The 22665-nt window shown below is 39.5% G+C and overlaps 2 protein-coding genes across 4 annotated transcripts in view; both read left to right on the top strand.

The window, feature by feature from the left end:
• The window catches only part of LOC136260294 (uncharacterized), a 51443-nt gene that overhangs the window by 24073 nt on the left and 4705 nt on the right, over positions 1-22665 (top strand). The window lies entirely within an intron of this gene.
• Positions 492-22604, top strand: LOC136249214 (uncharacterized). Of its 2 annotated transcripts, XM_066041177.1 has the most exons (5): positions 492-621; positions 740-1084; positions 6173-6307; positions 22157-22333; positions 22391-22604. In XM_066041177.1, the coding sequence occupies exons 1-5, from the start codon at positions 606-608 to the stop codon at positions 22510-22512; spliced, it is 795 nt and encodes a 264-aa protein (XP_065897249.1). In that variant the 5' UTR covers positions 492-605; the 3' UTR covers positions 22513-22604. The 2 variants fall into 2 exon arrangements, with proteins under 2 accessions (XP_065897249.1, XP_065897244.1); XM_066041172.1 differs by having other exon boundaries at positions 22157-22604.

The following is a 22665-nucleotide window of genomic DNA, read 5'->3' on the forward strand; positions in this document are numbered from 1 at the left end:
TTAAGTAGAGGTTGAATGCAGAGAAGATCACAGATCCCAGCTGTTGTGGCTCCTCTGGTGATGCCTAGACTGCATGTTGCGGGGGATCAAATCACCATAGGGTCTGGAATTTCTTTCTGCGTTCTTCAACGTTTCAGTTACATGTTTCAGACTCCCTGTATTCACAGGCTTTAGCCTTCTCACAGGTCCCTGGTGGGATAGCAATAAATCATTCATCTTGTCATTCATTATGAAGCATGTAACTATGTATGCATATACTAATGCAAAATTCAAGTCCCTAGCTGTTTCAGGAAAATTAATCTGTTGTACTGTAAATGTTAATGTTCTCAACATGGTTAAATCTAAATAATAACTGATGTGGTTGTATGTGCTCTATTGTTAATTTTGTTATATAAAAACAGGACACAGTCTACTCATTGTCAAGTGCAGCTCAACACTGCATATACTATTCTTCTAGCAACTCTAACTTCAGTGACAGTGCAATTCAACCACTAGTAAACTCTACAAATAACATAACTGGAATTGTCATTCCAAATAATCTGGATGGGGAGCAGCTTCAAATAAGAGTAGCACTTAGAGTTCTTGAAGCGGTTGGTGATTTCAGCATGACTGCAGTACTTGGTAAGCATGCACTTGAATTTACAAACAAGTGCTACAATAGGCACAACAATGCCCATATAGTGAGTCGGTCAATGTATGGCTTACACAATGTACTATGCATAATATAATTCCCTTACAGGGGTGAGTCCAATTTATTTGGCTTCTTATGAAGCTGTTAATGTCACTGGAATCCTTACCATTCTGAGACTAGGATTTCAGTTAGCATGTGGACTTGAAGATGTGGCAATGTGTGTTGTAAACATTAGAAACATCAATGTAAGCTTTCCTGTCTCTTCAATATCACATGAGATCACAAATGATACTGACAACAGAAGCAATTCATTCAATCCAACAAAAGTGTTCCTAAATTTTCCAAATATCTCTATGGGGACAGATTATTTTATTCGTGCACGACTTCTGAATTCTGAAGGGACACTTATTGGACCTGAACATCAGAGAATAATCAATGTGGGAGTTCCTCGCTGTAAGTATTATATTCTATGGTTTATGCATGGAGTTAGCTAATACACCTGTGCAGTGTGAATGAACTCATGACATTAAACTATCATACAGTACAGTAGTACTGTATATTAAAGATCATTGAATTTTGGGCTTTCCTGCCAAAAATATCACCAGCTTCACTTGTCCTTCATGACTGTTTAGTAGTATTGGTTAGGGATAAAATGTTGAGCCCAGATCCTCAGATCCTTCCAACAAGTGGAATGGCACTGTGCTATTTAATATTATGTTGACTGAGTGACTGACTGATGCCTTCAGCCAAAATTTTTTTACCAACTGCAGTATGTACAATACATACATCATGGGCTTACTTTTGTCCTCCAATTATTTTTGCTGACAACACAAGGTGTTGATTCGTGATAGTGCGATGCAGGCTATGTTGACTTGCTATCATCATGCTTATCACCCATATTTTCCATAATAGCTGGATTGATTGCAGAGACTCGTCTTTGTTTGTAATGCTGTGCAACGGGCAGAGCATAACTGAAAATGAAGTGTAAAGGCCACTTCAGCTTTCAGTAATTGATTGTTGTGGGCACACATCATAGGTGCAAAAATTAATTTTATGGCATGCCTAGTGCCATTCTTTCTTTCTTTTACAGTGATGTGTGCAGGATAGTAGTGAAACAAGAGAGGTTGTTGTTATACTAATGGACATTTAATCCCAAATTTAGCGACAGAAATATAGGCATTAAATTTCCATAAGTATATCTACAGGTATAGACACCCTCTCTTGTATCATTACTTTTAGCAATTCCCTTGTTTTGCTAATTAATCCCATAACTATCCTTTTACTGTATATTAGTGCATTGAGAAGAACAGCAGATCACAGTATAATTATGAATTATTTTGTATCAAATCTTTTCCATTTACATGAAAGTACTGATATTGTTAAGCTAGCTATAACAATTTCAAATTGTAAAGTTCAGAAAGACTAGCATATTGTCTATATAATTGGTAAAGGTTCAATGTAATCACCATCATATTCCAATTACAGCTGTCAGCACAATGCCCATATCAGCACAAGTCCTCCATTATGTGTATTCGTGGCTCCAGATCAAGCTCTGGACACCCTGCATTCCCTGCTCCAGCTTATCTCATAGTCCAAGGTGTCCACTGTTTATAATTTATCCCCTAGTAGGCTTTCTTCACTCTATTCTTTGTTCTGTAGGTTCCTTTTTCTAGCTCTGTAGGTATATATAGGTATAGGCAAAACCCTTTTTATAGACAATCTTAGCATAGAGTTACAGTGTGGTGGATGGGCATGCCATTAAGGCTGGTTCTTCTGTTATTTCTTTTCTTTTAAAAAATGAATTTAATTTAATAAAGTTATGGTATTTTTGCAGCATGTCCAGGTGAGCTGGCAAAGTGACATGCAAATATATCGATAGGTATTGTATTGCTATGCACAGTAGTAGTTGGTAGTTCACCTAGCTAGCTGATGTCTAATATTGTTATAATCTGTGCAGAGCAGTCTGTCATGTTATGACTAGTCCCCTAAATTGCTAAAATCTGTCACGTACATGTGCTGTAGCCATACCCTTTACCTGTTTGAAAGAGGCATAGATAAAGAGTTTGAGTACCTAATTTGTATGCTTGTCCCAAGGTTGGTCTCCCATTACCATATATGGTCTGTCCAAGTATTCATTATGGTGCCACAATGGTTGTTTTTCTGGCACCTTATTATCATACAAGTGTTCTTCCCCCAGCTATACTGACATGCATGGCATGCCACAAGCTTAGTTCTGGCAGCATTTTTGCAATAATTTTGGCTCTGACACTAAAGTACAAGCTTAAGTACTTTCCCTTGTAGCACCTGCTTCATGAGTACCAGCCTACCAAATTTTAGTACAGTAGTAATATCAGTCCGATATGGTCAGTAAAAACTTCAATCTTACGGATCTGGATTTAGAAAGTTTGAAATCATGTCCTCTTGTAAAACTGATTGGTGACAGGGTAAATAATTTTGTAGAATCTGTGAGTAAGTGTTGCTTTAAAATCTTAAAAGTCTCAATCAAGTCTCCACACTCTTGTCTACAGTATAGTGAATAAATATTAGATTTTGGATGTGTTCCGCACATAAAAACTTTGACACATTTACTGTACATTTAATTTTTTATGAATTAAAAACCATGGAAAATAACACTGTCTTTCAAATAACACAACATAAATTATTAACTTTTGCATACTTCACTTTGTGGAGATGGGGTTGCATTTATCAGAACCCTTGATAAATTGTACATCATGGTGATATGCAAGATTTTGTATAGTGACCAATGGAAAAGATTACTTAGGTTTGTGTATACTGAGGTAACAAATTTTAAAACTGTATGGAGCGTGCATTGTGGTGGAGTCAGCTGTTATCAACTGCCTTATTTGTGTACATCGCAAATACATGTATTTTCTATTAAGAAACAATTGCTGTTTACAGGATTTTTTAACTGATTGGTGGGACCAAGATAAAGCTACAATAAGGACATGAAGTAGTTTTTAAGCTGTTTTAATGCATACTTCATAAGAATTAAGGTTAAAATTTAGTGTTTTGTAAAAATTTCTAAAGAGAGATAAACGTCATAATGATTTGACAATTAATTTCATAATGACAAAAGTTGCCCCTAGCAGCCTGAATTGTACAATATGTGTAGGGGTAAATGTCTATAGTAATATCTCCAAATTTTAAAAGGATAGCATATATAGGTTATGAGATATAACATTTTAAAGTTTGTCATTTTTCCATACATTGTCTACGAAAAGGGGCAACAATTTCCACTTCTGGGCAATCACATATTACTGTGTGGGAAAACAACAAATTCAATTAATGTCATTTCTTGATTTAGCATTATTTCTAGGTGTGAATCTCACAATTAACGTCTCCAAATTTTAAAACGATTAGACTTTATCCACATTGATGCCATGGGCATGCCACGAGCATGCCATGAGCATTACTGTGATGATAAAATATTTCAGCATTACGTATATAACATATACATTAACTAGCGTGCCTGATTTAATGTAAAAAAGTAGCATCTTTACTACTGCTACATACATATATATCCCTATGCTGGTGCCTCATCAGCTTAGCATTGTAATTTTATAGCAGTGCAAGAGAAAAACATACACAAAAATGTAATTCAGTACCTTGTGATTCACAGAAATGAGGATACCCAAATATCAGATGACACAATAGCACAATACCATCCATATCGCCACTAGCAGTAATGCCAATAACACAGTACATGTCGAGAACTCACTCTGATGTAGTTGTTAGGTGGAATTTGCACAGTTTATAAATTGTGCTGTGTATTTTGTGACTATTGATAATTTATGCAACAATTTATAAACTGTTGTGCAATTCATCAACTACTTTTACGCACCGTAAATGCTGCGAACTCTTTGATGTGTACTGCCAGCATTCTGGGCTCATAGCTGTCTATTAGTAATGGAGCAAAGTCCATGCCTGCTCTATTCCCTCCTTACATGCAAGTTGTGCTGTATGGTTCTTTTCAGGCTTTTAATAAAGCAATGCTGCTTTATAATAAAGAACTAGTATAAAACAAAGCATACAGTATCTACTTACATTATCAATTACTACATAACTGAGGTATTGAGCACCTCAGGGTACTGATGTTGATGACAATCCCAGTATATATCCCTGTATCCCCTGTGTGTATAGCAGAATATAATACTGTTATACATACAGGGATACTACTATATTAAACTAAGAAAAGAGGGTTGGGATTGTCATCAACATCAGTACCCTGAGGTGCGCAATACCTCAGGCATTGTTCATCCATATATAAAGTTGCTGAAGTAGGTTCTTCCTTGCAAGTTTAGCCATAGGTGAAGCACATGAGTAATATACATTAATATCACTGATAATGTACATAAAAATCCTTATTCATAGCTACGTAGCTTCTCTAATACTCTGACTATTTTTAGAATGATTGACTGCCATATTGATCTGAGCATCTTGTGCCTTTAAAATGCAAAATATATTTTTAACTGCTTGAATACACTTGGCTGGTTTCTGGAAACCTCAGACAGAAACCCCCTGGAGCCACCTCTGAACTACTGAGTTAGTGAAGTAGCCATTGTATATTCATTTTCTGTTATGTTACAAATGAAGAACACTAGAAGAAGGACCTCTGCAATCAGTCCAGTCACCTGGATGATTATTCCTGTCAAACGTAGGGAAGCTATCACACAGAGCTACTGCAAATCAACACCTTGTGCTGTCAGCAAAGGTAAATAGGACACAGGTAAATCCATGATGTATGCATTCTATGTACTGGTGTATGCCAAATGCACTGGTATTTTTGACCAGAAAAACCCAAGCCTTTATAATCTCTACTATTTGTACAGTACAACCGTACTGTGTGGCACTCTAATTGAGTGCACATTTTTTCAAGGATTTCATAGAATGTTATAGAATTTTCATTGGTAAATTAGAATGTCTATTTATAAAGTAGAAAATAAGTGAGGTGAACAGTTGTGATACTATTACAGTGGCTCAGTGCATTGTTAAGGAATTGTGTGTTAGGTGTGGAAGTCCCTGGTTCAAACTTTTTTCAAAATACTTTTTTTCAATCTCGATACAAGTGTGTATACAGTGTATATCAGCAGTACAAGTACCCATCATGTGCCACATTTGAAAAAAATCCTGAAAATTATGTATTTCATGTTTAGTTAGTACCCAGCACTACTTAGTAGTGAATAGTATTTCAGTGTAAGTTCTTCAAAATTCAATCTCAAGAACATAAATTTAGTGTTTGTATTTCTTTATAAGTACTGTCCCACACATGGACCTGTGAGAAGCTAAAGTATGTTAATTCAGAGTCATAATCTTAACATCAAAATTTCATTGGATACCAAGAATAACCCCAGACATCAGTGGCTCAGAAAACACTATATGCAATCTAGGAATGTGCCAAAAGAAACCACAACAGCTGGGATGTGGCAATTCCTCTGCATCCAACCTAAGTTTTGTGTAGTGTACAAAAGTCAATCATCACATTCATGTATCCTATTGTTATTTATACATTCCTATATGTAGCTTCAGAATCTGCAACACCAGTAATGTCTACTAGTGCAATAGTGGTGTCTAGCAGTACAACAGGGATATCTAGGAGCACAGCAGGGATGTCCACTAGTATGATGAAAACACAATTGATGGCTACACAGGCAACTGGTAAGATTACATAGGAATTGTGTAATATGTGTTATAGTATTGTTCCTTGCTCAAGACTACTGTGTGTCTTGTGGCCAGGAATTCCAGTGAGCCACATTGTGGGTATATTGATAGGACCGAAGAAAGCACAATTTGTACTCAGCATATATCTGTGGTCTCAATTCTTGCCTTCCTTACAGCACATTATTTTTGCATTACCAATTTCTGAATACAGAGTGAATTTTCCTAATGGGCTATGCAAGTGTTGTAAAATAATAGTGAAGGATTTGTAGGCTACCAAAAGCAGTGTACCTCTTCAACTCAAAAGGTGGCATGTTCCGTTGTAATGTACAAAATGAAGATCAAACTGATTCAAGGCTTTGTCAAATAATGTTTATAATAAAACACCATAAACATACTGTGTAACAGGCAAGAAGATAGTTCTGAGCAGTGTTGATGGTTTAAAGTGATTTGTTCAAGTTATACTTCCTTGGCAATGAAAACCTTTAGTAATTAATGAAGTACGTAATACGTGCATGAATGATAATACAAAACCAAGCAAACTGACCACCATACAGTACTTAGTTTTAAAACATTAAATTTCTATAATTATATTGGCAAATTTGGCAAAACCATCCTTTAATTTGCTTTGCCAAATATAATCCAGCTATCTATTCTATATGCAAAGGGATTGTGACAAAATATGGCAATTTTCCAAAGTTGTTTTTGCCAATCAAAGTTTTATACCACTAATTTGAAAGTTTCATACATTATAGGAGAAAACTGAATTCATGCAAAAAGCCAAGCTGTGTAAAAAGGGTATATATGGCCTTCAAAAAGCTTGAGTTGTGAAATCAAAGGTGGTGGCCATGAAATGGCTGCATCTGCATAACTTTGATTTCACAACTTTTTCACCCAGGTATTTGAATGGGTGCACCTTTTTGTACAGATTAGCTGTTTTTGCATGGATCACTTCTTTGTTTATATACCCTAAAGCCTAGGGACCCGCCTATTATGCTCAAAGTTTTACCAGGCGGGCAGGCAGTAGAAAATTCTGTTGAATAATTTAAAAAAAATTCTGTAACAACTTGACGGAAATGTTTCGGGTCGATCTGAAGACACTTTTAGGCTTTGTTTTGCCAACCAATACTGTCATGTCGTTGTAAGGAAAAATCATGGCAGGTTTTAGGGTTATATTATAACATGGATCTTCCCCACACCTTTGATGTCCCTACTATACAGTACTACCAAACTGTATGATATAGCAAGTATTTAGACATATGGTTACTAAATAGTTCTGTGTATTGGTTGGTTAGTGTGATACAATTTGGCAATTCAGCCAATGGTTCCTGAGAATGTGGTATCAATGGGTTAATTAAAGAGGTCATAAGTCTACCAGCACAAAAAGTTTAAAGTAATATTTGAAACCACAGTTTTTGCATAGCATCTGTGTATTTGAGGCAGTACGAATTGCTGTAAGCAAAAGGAAGCCTAACCCTCTCCCCTCCAATGCTTATGTTCCAGCTATCACCACCATATTATTTTTCTGCTTTACTCTACAGCTGCAGACTCAATGGTCAGTTTTTGGGCATAACATTTATTATACAGGGTGTATATAAATTTATTACCACATGTAAAATGTTTCTGGCTTAGAACTCTGAGTGACAAAATAATGAAGGTACTGGTCTTTATAGTTTATTCCACTCCAATTAAAATTTAATCAACTTTAAAATTACCTCCATGGGACCTACAGTAGTTGCAGATGTGTTGGATTCAGTAGTTTGCTGGTCTGGCAAGTTTACACTCTATATATAATGCACCAAGACCTAAGAATACTGTATATGTATAATATGCATTATCACTACATGTGTACATGCTACATATAAACATAGTTGTCAATGCAGACCTTACAGTCTCTCACAAAATTTCAATGCAGTAGCCTTTACACACATAGAGTACTGTAGTAAGTACACTGAAGCACATTATGCATTCCCTACTATATTTTCATGAGACATGTAGAAATTTGTTACCATACGTACCTGATGAATATATACAACTCGTTATAATTATAGTGAATGTGATGTCATGTTTAATACTCTAGGTTGCATAAATAGCCAATGGAGGTCAGAATTGACACAGTGATAGTCTTTATGTTGTGTCTTCCTTTACAGATGCATATGATCCACCTAGAGTATTAATGGTCTATTCTAATGTCAACACAATTACTGTTTCTCTGTCATCATTCAATCCATCATGTACATCAGTGAGATATAACTTTACAATATCACCATCTCATGGTACAATAAGGATGATCAACGATACATTATATCTAATCAAAAACAGCTAAGCTGTAAAAAAGGTGCGGCCCCCAAAAAGGCCATGGTGAAAAAAGATGTGAAATCCAAGGTGGCGGCCAAGAAATGGCTGTGATGGTAGGTTAATGGTAAAAATTTTAATTACGACGATTCAGGTGAATTTGTGTTGCCTCCACCACTAGGATTTGGCACCAAATTCACCTGAATTGTCGTAATTAAAATTTTTGCCATTAACCTACCATCACAGCCATTTCTTGGCCGCCACCTTGGATTTCACATCTTTCTTCACCATGGCCTTTTTGGGGGCCACACCTTTTTTTACAGCTTAGCTGTTTTTGATTAGATATAACTTCTTTTTGTATTTGTATATTGCAAAACCAACCTATAGCTGGCTTTGGGGCTTTTTTAACCCATCTGTTTTTTTTTTATTTACCACAGGAAGAAGAAAAGAACTTAAAGACGATTTTTAATACTTCAACTATTTTTGATTCTATTACATAGTAATTATACAAATTATATACATATATTTATTAAATGCCAATTATTCCCCACAGGATAATTTCTTTGCACCTGATCTCTCTACTGGGTGACTTGAAATGTAGCTGAACTACAGGATGGTTTCTTTGTAGCTGACCTCTCTACAAGGTGACTTGTTTCTAGTTCATCTCTCTATAAAGTTGTTTGTAGCTGAACTCTCTGCAAGGTAATTTGATTGTAGCCGAGCTTTCTACAGGCTTCTTTCTAGCTAATCTCTATATAGGGTAACTTGTTTGTAGCTGAACTTTCTACAGAGTGGGTTCTTTGGAGCTGAACTCTCTACAAGGTGACTTGTTTTAGCTTATCTCTCTACAAGATGACTTCCTCTAGCTGATCTCTCTACAATGTGACTTGTATCTAGCTGAACTATCTACAGGATGATCTGTTTGTAACTGAAATCTCTACAGGGTGACTTGTTTCTAGCTGATCTCTCTATAGAGTATTTTACATGTTTCTAGCTGAATTCTCTACAGAGTGTGTTCTTTGTAGCTGAACTCTCTACAAGGTGACTTCTTCTAGCTGATCTCTCTATAGGGTGACCTGATCTCTCTGTACAGTGACTTTTATCTAGCTGAACACTCTACAGGGTGATTTGTTTGTAGCTGAACTCTCTACAGGATGGTTTCTTTGTAGCTGAACTCTCTACAAGATGACTTCTTCTAGCTGACCTCTCTATAGGGTGACCTGATCTTTCTGCAGGGTGACTTTTATCTTGCTGAACTCTCTACAGGGTGATTTGTTTGTATCAAAACTATCTACAGGGTGACATTTTTATACCTGAACTTTCCACAGGGTGATTTGTTTATAGCTGAACTCTCTACAGGGTAATCTGATCTCCCTACAGTGGGTGATTTGTTTGTAACTGATATCTCTAAGTGAACTCTTTGCAAGGTGATTTGTTTGTAGCTGATTTCTCTACAGGGTAATTTGTTTGTATAACTTAACTCTCTATAAGGTGATTTATTTGTAGCTGAACTCTCTACAAAGTGATGTGTTTTTAGCTGATCTCTCTACAGGGTGATTTGGTTGTAGCTGATCTCTCTACAGGATGATTTGGTTGTAGCTGATCTCTCTACAATGGGTGATTTGTTTGTAACTGAAATCTCTACAGGTTGATTTGTTTGCAGCTGAAGTCTCTACAAGGTGTTTTGTTTGTAGCTGATCTCTCTACAGGATGGTTTCTTTGTCACTGAACTCTCTACAAGGTGACTTGCTTCTAGCTGATCTCTCTACAAGGTGACCTCCTCTAGCTGATCTCTCTACAGGTTGATTTGTTTGTAGCTGAACTCTCTACAGGGTGATTTGCTTTTAACTGAATTCCCTATATTGTGTCTAGTTTCTAGCTGATCTATCTACAGGGTGATTTGTTTGTAGCTGAACTCTCTACAGGGTGATTTGTTTGTAGCTGAACTCTCTACAGGATGGTTTCTTTGTCACTGAACTCTCTACAAGGTGACTTACTTCTAGCTGATCTCTCTACAATGTGACCTCCTCTAGCTGAACTCTCTACAAGGTGATTTGCTTTTAACTGAATTCCCTATATTATGTCTAGTTTCTAGCTGATCTATCTACAGGGTGATTTGTTTGTAGCTGATCTATCTACAGGGTGATTTTTTGTAGCCGAACTCTCTACAGGGTGATTTGTATCTAGCTGATCTCTCTACAAGGTGACTTCCTCGAGCTGATCTCTCTACAGGTTGATTTGTTTGTAGCTGAACTCTCTAGGGTGATTTGTTTGCAGCTAAACTCTCTACAGGGTGAATTGTTTGTAGCTGAACTCTCTACAGGATAGTTTCTTTGTTAATGAACTCTCTACAAAGCAACTTTTTTCTAGCTGATCTCTCTACAAGGTGACTTCCTCTAGCTGATCTCTCTATAGGATGACTTGTATCTAGCTGAACTATCTACAGGATAATCTGTTTGTTGCTGAAATCTCTACAGGGTGACTTGTTTCTAGCTGATCTCTCTATAGGGTAACTTGTTTCTAGCTTAACTCTCTACAGGGTGATCTGTTCATAGCTGAACTCTTTACAGGTTTATTTGTTTGTAGCTGAAATCTCTTGTTTCAAACTGATCTCACTGTAGGGTAACTTGTTTGTAGCTGAACTCTCTACAGGATGGCTTCTTTGTAGCTGATCTCTCTACAGGGTGACTTATTTCTAGCTGATCTCTCTACAGGATGATTTGTTTCTAGCTGATCTCTCTACAGGGTGACTTGTTTCTAGCTGATTCCTGGATGACTTGTTTCTAGCTTATCTCTCTACAGGATGACTTGTTTCTAGCTGATCTCTCTATACAGTGACTTGATTCTAGCTGAACTCTCTATAGGGTTTTCTGTTTTGCAATTGAACTCTCTACAGGATGGTTTCTTTGTAGCTGATCTCTCTACAGGGTGACTTGTTTCTAGCTGATCTCTGGATGACTTGTTTCTAGCTGATCTCTCTACACAGTGACTTGATTCTAGCTGAACTGTCTATAGGGTTATACGTTTGTAATTGAACTCTCTACAGGATGGTTTCTTTGTAGCTGCTCTCTCTACAGGGTGACTTGTTTCTAGCTGATCTCTCTACAGGGTGAACTTGTTTCTGGCTGAACTCTCTACAGATGATTTGTTTGCAGCTGAACTCTCTACATGGTGGTTTCTTTGTAGCTGAACTCTCAACAAGGTGATTTCTTCTAGCTGATCTTTCTACAGGGTGATCTGTAGCTGAACTTCTACAGGGTAATTTGTTTGCAGCTGAACTCTTTATATGATGGTTTCTTTGTATGTACAAGGTAACTTCTTCTAGCTGATCTCTCTATAGGGTGACTTGTTTGTAGCTGAACTATCTGCAGGGTGATTTGTTTGTAGTTGAACTCTCTACAAGGTGATCCTTCTAGCTGATCTCTCTACAGGATGACTTTTTCTAGCTGAACTCTCTATAGGGTGATCTGTTCATAGCTGCACTCTCTATGGGGTGATATGTTTGCAGCTGAACTCTCTAAATGGTGGTTTCTTTGTAACTAAACTCTCTATAAGGTGATGTATTATAGGTGATCTCTCTACTGGATGACTAATTGTTTCTAGCTGATCTCAATATAGAGTTATAACTTTCTCTATAGAGTTATAACATGTTTGTATAGCTGAACTCTTTACAGAGTGGTTTTTTGATTGGTTGCTGAACTCTCCAGCTACACGGTGACTTGTTTGTACTACAGAGTGACTTGTTTGTAGCTGAACTCTCTACAGAGTGAGTTACTTGTAGCTGAACATTGCTTAAAGTAACTTGTTTGTAGCTGATCTAGATGAACTCTCTACTGGGTAGTTTTTTTTGTAGCTGAACCCTTTACGCAGTGATTTGTTTGTAGCTGAATTCTCTACAGAGTGACTTGTTGTAGCTGAACTCTCTACAAGGTGACTTGTTTATAGCTGAATTCTCTTCAATGTGACTTATAATGTTCTGAATCTCTACAGCAACATATTTGTAGCTGAATTCTCTACAGGGTGACTTGCTTGTAGCTGAATTGTCTATAAGATTAACTGTATGTAGCTGAACTCCCTACAGAATAACTTGCAATGTAATATAATTTTATAATGGAGTAAGTTATAAACGTAGCTGAATGCTCTATTAGGGTGACTGTTCTATTAGAGTATCTCGATCTCGCATATGTTACACGTAGTTGGCTTTGGAATCATAACTCAGTGGTTTGCAATCTGATTCTTCTGTACTACTGCAAGGAGTTTCTATGATAATTATTCCAGCCACACACCGATTTTCAGCTCACTGCTCTAAGCGGTTTGCCTGGTAAACGTGAAAACTATTAGTTTTTTATTCATAAAAATCGATCGCGTAATTGTGACACAGGTTGGGTTTTGTGTTATATCTCGATGGCCTTTAACTGGATTCCTTTCAAACCACAAAAAGGCACTCCTACGATAGTTACTACATCTACATAGCAATTTTCTGCTCATTCCTTCAAGCGGTTTACCCTGTGGGCGTGACAGACCTTCGACCTTATTTTACGCAAATAATCGGTCGTAACTCTGTGAATGTTTATCGGATTCCTACCAAACTTGGTACTGAGATTCGCCTTAATGAGCCCTTTAAGTGTGCCAAATTTCAGCCCAATTGGAGCACGAATTCGTGTTTTATTGCGGATTTTGCAAAGTGTGCGAAAAGAAGTAGAAGAAAAAAAACGAAGAAAAAACCCCAAACATTTGGCCGCTCGTATCTCGGAAATGGATGGAGCGATTTTCTTCAAATTTGGAATGTGGACTCGCCTACCTAGCCAACACTTCTGTAGCAACTTTGGTTTCAATCAGATAAGGAATCACGGAGATACAAAGGTGTGAAAATCGCGTTTACTTTCTTCCTGTAAATATACTCACGGTGTGGCGCGCCGGCTTCTTGGGCCGCACGACACACTACCGTGTGTCTTGATACATTCACTGGATTGACCAGTAACACCTTGTACATCATAACTGTGTGTACCGTAAGCAGAGTTGGCAATGGCATACCTATCATAGTGACTATGAAGACTAAAGATATACAAGGTACACATGTAACTTTAGTGTAACAAGTATACAAAGAAAAAAAAATTTAATTTGAGTATGGATCATAGGTAATAATATGTTACATAGTTAATATTCACTGCTATATTATAATATTATTGGCATCATAATCAAGGGGTAAATTACTTTCAGTAACAGCATAACATGTATTATGTTACTATTGTAGTGAGATTTTGTTACAATGCAACCTTCGATTAACTATAGTAACAAAGAATTATATAACTGTGTAATTCAAGGCATTGCTAACCATTACATACACCATACAATAAGCAGCATTTACTGTACAAGGCTACAATGAAGTTTAACGTCTCGTTAAACAGGGTTAACATAGAGACAGTAGGAAGGCGTGAGCTGCTCCATAGCAGCTCACACGAGCATAGCTTCAGACGACAAGTCACATCCGGAGTGTGGGGCATGCGCGCAATAAATAACCGGATGTTTAGCTGCAGCCAATCATTGCTGTAAAGACCAGCTAGTTGCTTGTTGTATGCAAACCATGAGTCACGAAGAGTCTGGATCCTCTATAACACTCGACAATGTTGGCAAGGGCGGAGACGACCCGCCACCGCAACCAGTGGAGAAGACAAGGGAGCAACTACTCCGGGAGGAGTTGGCCAAGTATGCGTCAGAGGCAGTTGAGGCAGCTCTGTTGGCGAGGGAACGGACTGAAGCAACATCACATAAGAAAGGAGCCGATCAGATTGTTTCCACTCCTCGCCCAAGTTCTCCCAAGACTGGAACGCTGGCAGGTGAGTACATAGCCGTGCGGTCGCGGCCAGTGTGCAGGGAAAGAGGCCGGGTCTGGTACGTATATAGCCCGGAACGGCATCTGGTCTAGTCTCGCTGGGGTTATCAGCCCTTCGTTCCCGCTAGCTAGATAGCTGGGAACAGCTAGCGGTTGTGTTTTGGTTAGCGGCTTTTTCAGTTTTTTCTATCTCGTCTCGTTCCTGTCTTCGCTTACTGGTGGTGAGCGTGTATCGCAGGACGGGACCACACACCTCGCACACACGGCCCGTTCCCCTTACACGTAGCTACTACGCATACAGCAATGTAAGAAGGGCTGGTATCACCACCGCAGCTAGACCATAAGCCCTGACAGCTGAGCTGAGCTGGGGGCGACCAATGAACTCGTGACAGTTTGGTTTCATTTTAGCTATGATGGCCCGCCTTTGCATGCATGGCTGGAATCCACACCTATGGGATGGGGGTGACGGGCCAGGTAGCCCCCCCCCCCCCCCCCCCATGAAGGTGTCACAACAGTCAACACATTCTTCCATTATGACTGACATGCAGGCACTCCTGCACTTGAGTTATGGCACCAATGGTTAAGGATGAAGCCAATTAAGGCTAGGACCAAGGAGCTGTTAGGAGGGTAATGGCTTATGTCTAACAGTGAGGTGCATGAGACCTCAGCATGCCCACCTTTGATTATTCAAGAAAACCTGCATGTTGTTAAAGTGATTCAAGTAATATCTTATCACAAATGGTTGTGTGGTGGTTGATTATCAGTGAGGCCAAGCCTGGTGTGAGGTACTGTGCTCACCAGTGATGGCCAGCCTGTTGTTGGGTTATGTAATGAACTTACAACAAATGGTTGTGTTGTGGTTAATTAACAGTGAGGCCAAGCCTGGTGTGAGGCAATGTGCTCACCAGTGATGGCCAGCCTGTTGTTGGGTTAAGTAATAAACTTATAACAAATGGTTATGTGGTGGTTGATTAACAGTGAGGCCAAGCCTGGTGTAAGCAATGTGCTCACCAGTGATGGCCAGCCTGTTGGGTCATGTTAAATAAAAATTTTTAAAAGTGGTTGTGTGGTGGTAATTAACAGTGAAGCCAAGCCTGGTGTGAGGCAATGTGTCGGCCAGCCTGTTGTTGGGTGTTGCAAATAATCAAATGGTTCTGTTGTGGCTAATCAACAATGAGGCCGAGCCTGGTGTGTGGCAACGTGTTCACCATTGATGGCCAGCCAGTCGTCGAGTTATTTCAAATGACTTCACAAATGAAGTACCTGTTGCCAAGTTGTTCAAAACAATGTTATCTCCAATTGGATCGGTTTTTTGCTTTGATGGGATATACTCATAGTTTAGTGGGAAATATCTCGCACCTATCCCAGTCTCAAGCAGGTATACGAGTCACTCACCTCTGACAAAAGCTAACCAGGCTGGCACACATCCTGGCACAACGCTTGTGCTGCAAATTGGTGGTCACAGCTGCTAGTGTTTGTTGGTTGTGTTGCTTGTAGAGGAGATTCCAGGGGCTAAAAGGTTGCAAGATGCTGGAGTGAAAACATTTTGAATGGACAATATGAGAGATGTCGTCTCAGCAAGCCAAGTATTCCAGACATTGGGGTCTAGGGATGAGTCCCCTCCACTGTCTCAGCTAGTGTTTCCAGGTGCCGGCTTGTCAGCTTTGCCGAAGAAGATGATAGAGAAGATTTTGTCCAGAGAATACATTGACTTCGCTGAATTTCCACCAGCTAAAGGCAAAGTACGGGGTATCCCATCAGGACTCAATAGTCAAGTAATATTAGTCCAGGCAGCTGATCTGTTGCAATCAAAGAAGCTAATCCCAGACCTGGCAACTTGGACCCAGTGCTTTGCACTATATGTGGCAGTCCTTGCTCCCAGCCAACCGGAGCGGGTCCCTGAGTTGATGGCGTATATGTCATTCATTGCAAGGAAGAGCTTGCGTTATGCTTGGCCCTCCTGGCTGGTATATGACCAGAATTTCCGTCAAGAAGCAGCTGAAAACCCCCATCTCTCGTGGGCTCGTGCTGATCCAGGCACCTATACGGAGTCTTTCTCTGGGCAGCTGATTGGAAGAGAAAACTGGTACTCCCACTGTTACTCGATTGACCACTACTCCTTCCAATGCCCAGTGGCAGCTCAGAGCCAGAGCCCTGCCCCAGGTTTCTCATCAGCTCATTACAAGCCAACACAGAGGCCTGGTCCAAATCTGGGAGGAGGAGGAGCCGTTGGGCAACTGGAAGAAAGGCCCAGGAAGTGGTCACTTACTTGTAGACAAGAGGTTACTGGGAGATCCTTAAGGCCATGCAACCTTTATAATGACAATGGAGGTAGATGCCGGTATGGGAGGATGTGCAGATATGACCACTGTTGTAGATCCTGCGGTGGAGGTCACCCCGTTAGCAGGTGCAAAGCTCCCAGTGAACAGGCCCCCAGTACAAAATGACTGGATGGTTTTACTGGACTCTCAACTGTTGATTACTCTTTGTGATTATGTTACCTCACATGCTTATGTATGCTTATCTTCACATTCAACATGCATATGAATAAAAATGATATTTGTGTAATGAGTAGAGTAGCACTAATTAATTCTGACATACAGTAGAAGCTACTCGCATTATTTCTGTTCTTAATTAATATATATATATTTTTTGCTTATAGTCAATTACTATCAATTCTATGACTTTTACAGTGGGCTATCCATACCTCACCCAACTGCTGGCTCTGGAACAAGCTAATACTCAACAAGAAGCTGTCTTGCCAGATAACCTGGCAAAAGTCACAACTCCTCTACGAGCAGAAGTGTGGTCCCAGTATTTAGGTAGTCACCCTAACAAAACCTTTGTCAATTTCTTGTTGCGGGGGATAAAGCATGGTTTCCGCATTGGTTTTAATCCTACTCTATCTGAACTGAAAGCTAACAACCGTAACATGTTTTCAGCTGAGCAGCATCCAGAAGTGGTCAATGCTTACATTCAAGGGGAAGTAGAGAGCAGCAGAATGTTGCTAGTGGGTAAGGAAGACCTACCAGAAGCTAAACAAATCCATTGTAGCCCATTTCGAGTTATACCAAAAAAGAATAAGCCTGGGCACTGGAGACTAATCCTGGATCTATCTAGCCCTGAAGGTAACAGTGTTAATGATGGGATTGCAAAGGAACTAGCAAGCCTCTCATATGTGTCGGTTGATGATATGATCGCTGTAATTGCTAAATTGGGAGAGGGGGAAATCCTAGCAAAATTAGACATTAAGCAAGCTTACAGGCATGTTCCAGTGTCTCCTCTAGACCGGCACTACTTAGGAATGCAGTGGGGTGACAATATTTACATTGACGCAGCGCTGCCCTTTGGCCTGCGATCTGCCCCCCTATTGTTCACAGCAATTGCCGATACAGTGCAGTGGGTGGCTCAGCAGGAGGGAGTCAAGCATGTCCTCCATTATATCGATGATTTTGTTACTATAGGGAGACCTGGCTCACCAGAGTGTGCTAATAATTTAGCAACCATTACAACAGTCTGTAATGCCATGGGCCTGCCAATTGAGAACAAAAAAACAGAGGGACCGGCAACATGCATTACATTCTTAGGAATAGAGATAGATTCAGTTGCCATGGAGATCTGTCTTCTGGCTGACAAATTAGCTCTGCTAAAGGAAAACTTAGCCAGGTGGCGGGGAAAGAAATCAGTTACAAAACGAAACCTGTTATCATTAATTGTGTCTCTTTCCCATGCATGTAAAGTTGTGAGGTCTGGTAGAGCTTTCCTCCGCCGACTTATAGCGATGTCGTCAGATGTCAAAGGACTAGATCATTTTGTCAGGCTGAACAGCTGTGCCATGGCTGAGGTAGAATGGTGGTGTGTCTTTGGGTCGTCGTGGAACAGAGTATCCAAGTTACTCTCGGTTAACAAGGTCAACCCAACATTCTCAGTTACAACAGATGCTTCGGGTTCATGGGGGTGTGGTGGCTTCTCAGGCTCTCAGTGGTTCTGCCTACCATGGAATTCAATTGGGGCTTCACTCCACATTACAGTCCAGGAGCTTATTCCTATCACCTTGGCAGCAGCCTTATGGGGGAGGAACTGGTCTGGACACTCGGTACAAGTGTGGTGTGACAACGAGGCTGCTGTCAACATCATCAACCAGAACAGTAGCAAAGATCTCGATGCCTCACACCTCCTAAGGTGCTTGGCTTTCATCAGAGAAAAATATAACTTTTTGTTTGCAACTCATATTGCTGGAAAAATAATAACATTGCAGATGCACTATCCCGCAACAAAATGCATTTATTTCATTCTTTGCACCCACAGGCTCAGCCGATTCCATCAGCTATCCCCGAATCACTACTGGACCTAATCATAATACAGAAGCCAGATTGGTTGTCTCCAGCCTGGACGATGCTGTGGAGTTCTATTTTTCCAATGGACTAGCATCATCCACTCAGCGAGTCTATGGCTCAGCAAAACGTCGCTACATGCAGTTTTGTCTCACCTATAACCTCAACCCCCTCCCAACCACAGAGCACCGCCTGTGCCAGTTTGTGTCAGCCCTAGGTATGGAGGGACTGTCCCACTCCACAATCAAAGGCTACCTTTCAGGCATCCGTCATTTGCACTTAGAGCACCATTTACCAGACCCAAGAATAAGTTCCATGAGTCGCCTGGAATTAGTTCTCAGGGGCATCAAATCTCTCCAAGCTAAGACTAAAGGGCCAGTGTCTCCCAGACTACCCATCACACCTGAGCTGCTACTGAAAATCAAACAAGTGTGGTTCAATAGTCACTATCAAAATGACAATGTAATGCTGTGGGCAGCAGCTCTACTGTGTTTCTTTGGATTCTTGCGAGCTGGGGAGATTACAGTCCCCTCTGATACAGCCTATGATGAAGGGGTCCACCTAAACTTCTCAGATGTGTCGGTAGATTCATACACCAATCCTCAAGTCATAAAAGTCAGAATCAAGGCCTCCAAAACAGACCCCTTTCGCCTTGGTGTAGATGTGTTCCTGGGCCGTACACAGAAGTCATTGTGTCCAGTAACCACAGTCCTGTGCTACTTGCAACAGAGAGGCCCGGAGGCCGGTCCACTATTCAAGTTTTCAGATGGCAAACCTCTTACACGCCCCAGATTTGTTGTGAGAATAAGAGAGGCACTCAGTCAAGCAGGAGTTCAGTTTAAACATTACTCAGGTCACAGCTTCAGGATTGGGGCTGCCACAACAGCAGTCAGACAAGGCGTGGCAGAGACCACAATCAAAATGCTGGGTCGCTGGAAAAGCAGTGCGTACCAGTTATATATCAAGACACCACGTCAGCAGTTGGCTGCTATGTCAGAAAGACTGGTCTCCTAGGATCAGACAGTATGGCTAGTACCTATATATAGATATATATCAGCATTCTTTTTTTTTTTCATGAATGTATGTGTCAGCACTAATTTATCTCAACAGGTGTTGCTGGTAGCCAGTTCTGTGTATCATTATCATACAGAGAGAGGTGGTTGTGAGGTCAGGGAGTGTGTGAGGTATGCTTGGGCTAAGTTTGGGTGGTGTCGTTTGGCTTCCGCAAAACAACTGGCGCCTGGACTTCAGAAGTCAGCAGGCACCCCCAAGCGAGCCTTATTTCATGGTTCACGTGATCTAGCTGATAACCATAAAATCTTACAAGGTTGCAGTCAGGTGGGTTCACGTGATCCGATGAAAGTCACCCCTGACCTTTTCTCCCAAACCACATCTTCCCGGCATGTTCAGCAATAACCCAATTTATGTCCATGGTACAGTCGAATATGTTAACATTAACACTTACAACTCATCAGTGATCTGCTACAGGTCCTAACTTTAAACTCACAGTGGTGAACGAAGGGCATTAAGCAATATGTATGCAAAAAATAAAAGGAATTTAAGAATGGCTGTAGGACTAGGTGTCCTACAGACCTTCAGCACTTGTGCTGTAAAGCATTAATAAATTAACTAGTGTCCATTTGGTTCTACTTGAGGTACTTAGAGATAATGAGTCACTCTCTAGAATTCCTATGGATATAATTACATGAAAATAACAAGGAGAAAACATCCTGACCGCCTGGTAGACTCCTGTAAGCGTTCGAGCATAAATCGGATGGCTGCAGGTTCGAAGCTACCTACATGGATTTTTCTCCTTTCTGCAACTTTTCAATACACCTTATGTAGTTAATGTCTTTGAGCAGGCAGACCTTCAGCACCTGTGCTGTAAAGCATTAATAAAATAATTAAAAAGAATATATATGTTTTAAAAATTTGGGTTTGACCTTTCCTTTTCCTTTGAGTAATCATAACAAGTTACTAAATCAGATGTTTCTATGGTAATCACAAGCAAAGTTATGAGATATAGATGAATTTTTTATAGAATCTTTGAACAATTGTGCAGTAACAGTAGGCCTGACTCAAATACAGTGTGCTCAAAATTTTCCCCAAATGCTTTCCAAAGTTTTCACATGATTCTCTTCAGTGTTCCCACTATGCTTGCATTATGCTTTTAGGTTCTTACAATCATCTTGGAACATTTAATCAGTGAATGCTCTATTAGAGTAATGCACTACAAAGTGACTATTCTATTAGATCTAAGGAGCTATGTACAATGCATTTGAGTGCTTTATTGCACTTTGCAGTTTCCACTGATCATGATTCCTCTATTAGGGAATATCAATCGATTTTAATGGAGTTAAACTCCATAGTTTGAAATATCCACCATATCATATGCTAGCATTGTGCTAGCATAGCACTCCAGCCTATTGTGCCTTTCATTAAATACTGTATGCTGGCATACTTGATGTAGGCCTAATGAAATGAGCCAAATTTTTTATGAGAAAGTTTTTTGATAGCTTGTGCTGAATTTCATGAAAATCAAAAATGATCTGAATTTTTATTTTTTGGAATTATCCTAAGGGAAACATTCCATGTAGTGGTACTTCTATATCTGTACCACCAAATTACCAAACTACAGTAAGAGCATATTAATGTTCTATGTGTATTATATGAATGCATTGATTTTGTACCTACAAACATATGTATGTACATACATATATGTGACCCAATTTTGGAAAACCATCCTTTTTGGTATATTGGTCAATTTTCTCTTTTGTAGCTAAAACGAGGCACTGGGTGTTTATCCATCTTGTGTCAAAATTTCAGCTTGATAATCTTGAAAGGTTCCAGAGATAAGGTCAATTTACTGTCTAATGCATTACAAAGTAACTTTTCATATTAATACATTGAATTCTGTGAGTGATTAAGTGTGACAAATTGTGACAAATGATTTTGTTTACAAAAAATTCCATTCCTACTGTCTAAAAGTATTATAAAGAGGCTTCTGATAGTACAATCAAATGTTCCTGTTCCTTTTCTTCAATTAAATGCCATGTATCATTGTCTAATACTTGGTTTTAACCATTCTAGCACATGAATAAATCACCCCATTTGTAGGTTAATTGGTGTCCCACGCATGGTGAAATCACTACATGGTCTAATAAAATCATCCATATCACCTAGCAGAAAGAAGCTGTGGCTGTGAAATTTCACAGAAAGAAGGTTTAATAGTTACTCTATCCAAATATGCAAAAATTTTCATTAAAAAAATATTGCTGAAATCTTCAATTGAGTTTTCCTGCACATTTTGCATGTGCCCAAAAGGATGGTTTTCCAAACTTAGGTCACATATTATGTATTTAGTTGCTGCTGTTTTCTTTCCCCAAGACAAATGCCCATCAGACTCACATTCACTATCCACTGGAGCTGCTGTTGCCTTATCTTGTTCACTCACTTTCCTCCTATCAGTGACCACTACTGCTATCATCACCTTCATCATCACCTATATGTTTGTAAAGAAAAGAAAAGTGCAAGAATGTACAGTGAAATCATTTACCAACCGAGGTGGGACCTATGAACTAACAAGCTTATCCAACCAGTTACCCACTGCTAATCATATAGAGTTAGACCCAGCTTATAGTAGAGGACAAAGGTTAGAGCTTCACCAGAATCCTGACCATGGTGCAAATAAAAATGTTGTTGCTGCGGAAAATGATCCTGCTTATGAGGGACATAACTATTAAACTAACATTTGTGAATCAACGTTACTCATATATGCAGTGCATGTAGATAATAGTATAGTAGTCATTGGTTAGTATTTCATTATGATTGATCATTTAAGGTGTTCTTTCGCTGTTTGTGTGTTGTAAATACCTGTACAACACAGCAATAACTAT

The sequence above is a fragment of the Dysidea avara genome, chromosome 1 (genome assembly GCF_963678975.1).
Source record: "Dysidea avara chromosome 1, odDysAvar1.4, whole genome shotgun sequence".
Taxonomy (NCBI): domain Eukaryota; kingdom Metazoa; phylum Porifera; class Demospongiae; order Dictyoceratida; family Dysideidae; genus Dysidea; species Dysidea avara.